This window comes from Solanum stenotomum, chromosome 10, assembly GCF_019186545.1.
Source record: "Solanum stenotomum isolate F172 chromosome 10, ASM1918654v1, whole genome shotgun sequence".
NCBI lineage: Eukaryota > Viridiplantae > Streptophyta > Magnoliopsida > Solanales > Solanaceae > Solanum > Solanum stenotomum.
In genome coordinates, this window is record NC_064291.1 from 7,678,715 (window position 1) to 7,685,622 (window position 6,908).

The window sequence follows — 6,908 nt, forward strand, 5'->3', positions numbered from 1 at the left end:
TAGAGTGTAAGGCACACATCTCGCCAACCATAGCTTGTTGTCGGCCTAGATGAGAAAGAGCTTCACCAGTAGTCTTAGGAATAGACATAGATGATAGTGATGATACAAAGACAGAATAGGCCGGTGACAAACTCTGATACCATGTAAAGATATGGCACATAGACCTAACGCAACCTTAAAAGCTCACATGAGGAGAGGTTTATCCAAGACCATATAAGAAGACCAATTTCCATCCCTCTACCACCGATGTGAACGTCTTAACACTCCCCCGCATGCCCAGAGCTTAATTGGAGCGTGAACACTTATAATATGGGGGCCCAACATTGCTGAACAAAGAATTGGAATAGGTCAGGCTCTGATGATATGACCCCTGGGCCTAACTCAACCTCAAAATATAGCTCATGAGGGGAGGTTTTCCAAGTCCATATAAGGAGACCAATTTCTCACCCCTCTATCAATGTGGGACTTCTTAACACTCCTTTGCACGTCTAGACCTCATATGGAGCGTGAACACTTACACTATGAGGGCCCAACATCGCTGAACAAAGAATTGGGATGGGTCTGGCACTGATATCATGTAAAGATATGGTCCATGGGCCTAACTCAAACTCAAAAGCTAGCTCATGATGGGAGGTTTGTCCAAGTTCATATAAGGAGATCAATTTCTCATCTCTCTACTGATGTCGGACTTCTTAACGCTCCCCCGCATGCCTAGACCTCATCTGGAGCGTGAACACTTACAAATGGGGGCCCAACATCGGTGAACAACAATTGGGATGAGTCTGACTCTAATACTATGTTGAAGTATGTAACCATTGTTATCTAAAAGCTTAAGCAGTTAGAGAGAGCACACTTTTATTATTTAATTATATTCTCAACATTTACCTCTACCAACATAATTCTAGAAGTATAGCTAAAGTTTCTACTACGGGTAGATGTATGGAAATCCAAAATATTATTCTAGTGGTTCGAGTTGAATAATTGACCAAATAACTCTCCAACCTCATTGTCACTTGTTAGCATTTGTTGAGAATCATTCTTAATAGACTTCACCTGGTTTATGTCCTTACTCCCTCTGTTGTGCAACGATGAACATTTTTTCTCCCTTTCTCGTGTCCCTGGCTTTTGATACTGTCAATATTAGATCTATTATAAGGATCCTCTTCCACTGCTGACAATTCCTTTATAGTTCTGTCAGTTCTGGTTGTACTTCAGTCCATTTGATTCTCACTTTGATGTTTCATATGTCTGCTCAAAACTAACAGAAGTCCAAAACATAAATACACTCTAGTGAACATTATCACATAGGCAGGATCTTTCAATGGTAAAGTCTCCATTTTGACAAATTTTATGTGCATCATCACTCATCACTCATCAAATCAAGCAGGTCACAAGTTTTCTCATCACCGAACAAAAAATGACTCAAAAAAGTACAAAGGAATTTTCAGGTATTAATAAGTTAAGCAAGCTTTCCTCTTGAAAGCAAAGCAAGCCATGCAAGCTCATTCTCACATTTTCCAGCAAGCATCTAGAGAACAACGGCAGCTAAAGCAAGTACAAGATCGATGAGGCAAAACCCATATCAACTCAAAAGCAAGCAGGATGGTGTCAAAGCAGATCAGCGCAAGGTCGAGGAGAAAAAAAACCCTATCAACTCCACACATAAGCAGGCAATATCATCCAAATCATTTTTTGGTGATACACATTTCTCCTAGCAACAACAAATGTTAGTTGTCAAGTCAGACATTTGCTCCTTTTTTGGGTTTGGTCAATCCCTTCTAACAAGAAAACTTCACCATTGTCTGCAGGTTCACGACCCTTGGTAACTTCATAGAATGGAAGTGTTAAGAGAAAAATGCCGTACATTGATCAACTTTAAAGATACTTCATAAAGATTTTGTTGAGAGGTTTTTGGTTACTTTGTTCATACTGTTTCACTACATGGATCTTGCAAGGATGAATGACTTTTACAGTTTGCTGTCTGGCCATATATGTGTGTGTGGATATAGCTGACAATTTGCTTGGGATTGAGGCATAGTTTTTGTTTTATGTGTGTGTTTTTAATTTGTATAATCCCTGAAAGTTAGGAGGACTGCAGATGAAGAAAACAGAGAAGGGTAGTGCAAAAGAGAAGCTAACAGGAAGCCGCATAATCCATAAAACATTAAATGTACATTTGCAACTCAACCATCATTTTCTTCTAGGAGATACAACAGTAGATCAGAAACAACGGTGAGTACTTGTCTGATGAAAACCTTAGACACTTGACAGTACATTATCCAACAAGTTACATCTCCAAAAGATAATATATATACTATTGTGAAAGAAATCCTAATAAAGGAAGACATATAGATGCCTGTCCACAATCATTACAGGTACTAATAGTAATGGAGAAATAAGTGCTCAAAGAATTAAGCATTCAAGAGAGAAGATCAGTGGAGAACTATAACCTGAGCCAGGTATCTTTTTAGTTTAGAAGTAAATAGAGCCCTATCATACCTGGTATTGTTTCCCATGAAGAATCTTGAAATGAGCTATCATAAAAATTCAATGGAACGTTGGTAGGGCCAGGAGCCAGCCAGAATTTCCATATGCCAGATAATGATTTAACGAAAGGTAAATCCTTAACCCAGTAAGCAGCACAATCAAGAGCTTTAGAAACAGCATCATCATCCCAAACTGCTGATTTTGATACCAATAGATCCACTTTGTTGCGCTCATTCCAGTATCTCAGAGATCCTAAATACGAAGTAGGAGCATCAGAAACAAATTATTCAATGTGCCCCCAAGAGTGACAATCAAGTCTATCCAGTCAAAAGGTGACACATAATTTATGATGTTTAAATTTCTTCAACTACCAACGAGCCAACATCAATATCAGGCTTTATCTAATTTCCGAATAATGATCCCGGGATTACATTAGGGCCCTACTTGATAACAAAAAGGAGAGGGAATTCTAAGCACTATGACAGTGCACAATCTGCATGAAGGTTACTATCAAAAGCGGAATATTTCTACAAAGACAATGAAGATGGAGAAACATAAGACTTGGCAAAGTGCAAGGACTCTGGAAGCACCAGAGACTCGGATAGCTTAGGTAAGTATGGAGTGTGTCTTTCACTCTTATCAGTTAATTGCTAAAAGCCTAAAACAGTTCTTGACAAATGACAACGCCTTTGGATGTGTGCAGCTTCTAATTGATCTTCATGGCTTCTAGTGAAAGACTACTTATCTGTTACTCATGGATTAATATGTGGGTATAAGCAGGCTGCAGCAAGCAAACTCGCTATTCAACTTAACCACCTTCTTTCAAGAGGATCAGAAATGACCATGTAAGCTATCAATACAGCTTGAATCAGTTGAATGGAGAGTAATACAGTTTCAGGCAATCAAAAGTGACTAAGGGCGAAAACTCACCCGTGTAAACCAAACTATTGAGCATAAGAGGAGAACTCTAACAAGAACAATCACTAAGAATGTCGTTGCTAGTAGCATTATATAGATGCAATTGAGCATTACCTTCAACTGATTCATGGCAATGGAGTGGAACATGAGAATCTCTTTTCCTCCACTTGAAAAAATAAGGATCTTCCCATGCCTTGTAACCATTACTTGATGGAAGAACCATTTGACTGGTTAAAGAAGACATCACTTTATTTAGAGTTGCACCTCTGCAAATACAGATTTATGTTTTTAGCCTGGTGATCATGAATAAAACAAATGCGCAAGAATCTCAGGATTGAATATCATGGTACACCCAATAGTGTGGCCCTAATGGTCAATGAAGCCGGAGGATAAATGAAATCCATCAGGTCTCAAGTTCAAATCCCAACGAAAGCAAAAAAGGTTCTCCTATCCGCCTAGGCCTTGGTGGGTAGAGTTATTTGGTACCCGTTTAAGTGGAGATAGTAGGTACCTAGTGGAATAGCAAAACTGCGCCGTAAGTTGGCAAAACACAACATTCTGTCAGACCCAATCAAATGCCTTCGTCCCCTTTTAGGCTATCTTTACGCATGACCATTTTGGTCTTGAAACGTGTGTTTGCAATGGAGGAATACATTTTCAAGAAAAGTAATTTTCAATTTTCTCATTTTGGTTGGTCAAAATCTTTGAAAAACATTTCTCTAGGAAAACAAGTTCGTTAAAAATAAGAAAAATTAACATCACTAGTGAAAGGACAGAAAACAAGTTCTACGAGCATTGTTTGTCTCCTCCTCACCCTCCAACACATCCCTTCTCCACTCCCACCCCATAGCCCACATCCCTACCACCCCACACCCCTTCTAGATTATATACAAATGTTTTTGACATAATATAAACCCACTCGCTTTCCAAGAAAACATTTCCAACAAAAAACATCAAAAATGTTTTCTTTCATGCCAAAACACACCCACACTCCATTCTTGGATTCAATTTCAAATAATCAAAGAGATATGAACTAAATGATACACAGATATACGCTATTTCTTTAAGTTACAGTACTGAATAAGAAAATTGCTTGGTGTCTCAGTGATGAAACATTGTTATAAATCATCTAAATTGCTCATAAATTAAGAAGAATCAAAGAACAGTTTCAATGCTAAATCACAAATATGTTACCTAAAATTGAGATTAGCGAAACTCAGACGACTGAGAGATCGGATAGATTCGGCTCTGCTTTAGTGAATATGCTCCTCTAGTGGTCAACAGTGAGTTTTTATCCCAAATTTATGTAGTACAATTTAAAATAATTTAATTTCAATTTCTTTATTTTTTATATATGATACACATAAATATGTAAAATATTTTTCAATAAAAAATTTCAAAGAGAAATAATTATATTTTTATGTGCAATTAAATATGTTACCATAAAAGAAACAAAAGAGTTACTATAGTATAGTAACATTTTGTGTATAAATTTTTGAAGATTTAACTTCTAGCTAATCTAGTCTGTTGTTTAACATCGATAGAGTTTATAATAAAATATAACATTAATTTCTTTAGGATTTTATTGATTAATTGGAGAGATAATGAACTTTAATTTCTTCCCTTTTAAAGTATAAAAGTAACTTCATGATTAATTTCTGCAAATAAAAATATAAAATATATATAGAGAGAGAAAAATCATATATATAGTAGACCAATCCAAGTAAACCAATGGAGAGTCAATTATGAAATTGAAAAAAATAAGGAGGCCCCTACATGGTTAGGAAGTAAATTTTTAAAGGATAATGTTAAATGATCAGAAAATTTGGTCAGAAATTTAAAAAGTTTGTGATATTTTTTATATTTTAAAATAAATTGATCCTTTTTTTTATTTTTTTAATTAAAATGTATTAAAATTAAAAAAGTAAAAATATTTAAAAAATTAAAATATCATTCTGGCTAAATTCTAACCAAATTTTGTGGCAAAAAAAAAATTTCATTTCAAAATGTTGTAATGGAATGTGTGGTCTTGAAAATTAATGGGGAACCTACACTCTTTTAATAGAAACAGATGTGCAAGTCAAAGAGGATAGAGACATTTTCTTAAAATTTGAGCAATCTTCTCATCCAATAATCTCTTTCAATTCACCACTTTACATTAAACATTGTCCTAAATGCACACCATAATAATGTAAGTTTCCAAGAATGCCAAAGACCAAAGCATTAGCAGTTTATGTGGTACTCAGACTTCTTCCAATAAGAAATGGTTCTTTATGTGGACACTACATACTTAGTTTCAATTTTATGGCCTACTTTAACATGCCTTCATTGACTTTATTTGCATGCTTATATTATTACAAAAATAAAATACCACCATAAAAAATAACAATAAATTGGATTGTCTCCCAATAAATTCGATTTAATACAGGGGCATGACTTGAACTACTTTTTGCCTCCACTTCGTACTTATGAATTGGACCCCCATTGTTCTTCTATTTTATGATTTTGTTCTTGGGCAGTGCAAATTACTGCAAACCAAAAATTAAATAATTTTTTATCAACTCTTTTGCTTTCAACCAAGGAGTATCTCCTTGCCTATATGGCCGTGAATATTTTACAATGAGTGGCTCATCTATCTCTTTCTTTGATTATTATGTTGTTTCATATTAAATATTTTTCATATATTCTTACGAACACAATGCCAAAAAAAATACTTAAAGTAAGGATAAATGTGTTCAAACTGAAAATTCGACTATCAGCCTCCTCTTGTTGACACTTGACACATATTAGAATCAATTAAGATTGTATTAACAAAGTTCTAAGTTGACTCTAATACCACTTCTTTAATATTGAAGTCATCAAATTTTTATTGGGGGTTGTTATTATTGTACTCTGAACTCTTCTATTAGGGGTGTGTTTGGTACGGAAAAAAATGTTTTCCTAGAAAACAAGTGGATTTCTAATTTATTTTCTCATCTTTAATTGATGAGTATAAAATATTTTTTAGTGTTTGGTTTATGAATGAAAAAACATTTTAAAGAAAATATATATAATTTTTTTTACTAGAGAGTAGAAAATAACTTTTGATCGAAAACCAACCTCGATAATTGATCTAGGACATAACTGCGACACACGAATTAGAAAACAACCTTGATGGCACATCTGAAATCCGACCTAAGATCTGACCAGGACTTCACCCCAACTTTCGACTCAAGACCCAACATTCAAATTGAGACTGGATATCCGACCCAAGATCTGACCCCGACACCCGAATTTGAACACGATCCATCAATTCGGATTTCGACCTCGACACTTGAATCGAGCCTCGACTTCCAAATCAGGATCCGACCCCGACAACCAACAATTGATGCGAGACCCAGGATTCGACTTTCGAATCAAATTTTTGAATCGGGATCCAACCACATCCGACTTGAGACCTAACTTTCAAACTGAAATTTAATTATTATTATTTTAAAAAAAATTGAAATTTCTTTTGTGGGGGT

At 35.4% G+C, this 6,908-nt stretch overlaps 1 protein-coding gene across 1 annotated transcript in view; it reads right to left on the reverse strand.

Moving 5' to 3' along the window:
* LOC125878184 (uncharacterized) overlaps window positions 1-4,730 on the reverse strand; it is a 31,054-nt gene extending 26,324 nt beyond the window's left edge. The window contains exons 1-3 of the mRNA XM_049559374.1: window positions 4,600-4,730; window positions 3,520-3,671; window positions 2,500-2,739 (exon numbers count right to left, since the gene is read on the reverse strand). Coding sequence (XP_049415331.1) covers window positions 2,500-2,739; window positions 3,520-3,649 — 370 coding nt within the window. The 5' untranslated portion in view covers window positions 3,650-3,671; window positions 4,600-4,730. The remainder of the gene's footprint in view (window positions 1-2,499; window positions 2,740-3,519; window positions 3,672-4,599) is intronic.
* Window positions 4,731-6,908: the final 2,178 nt, after the last annotated feature.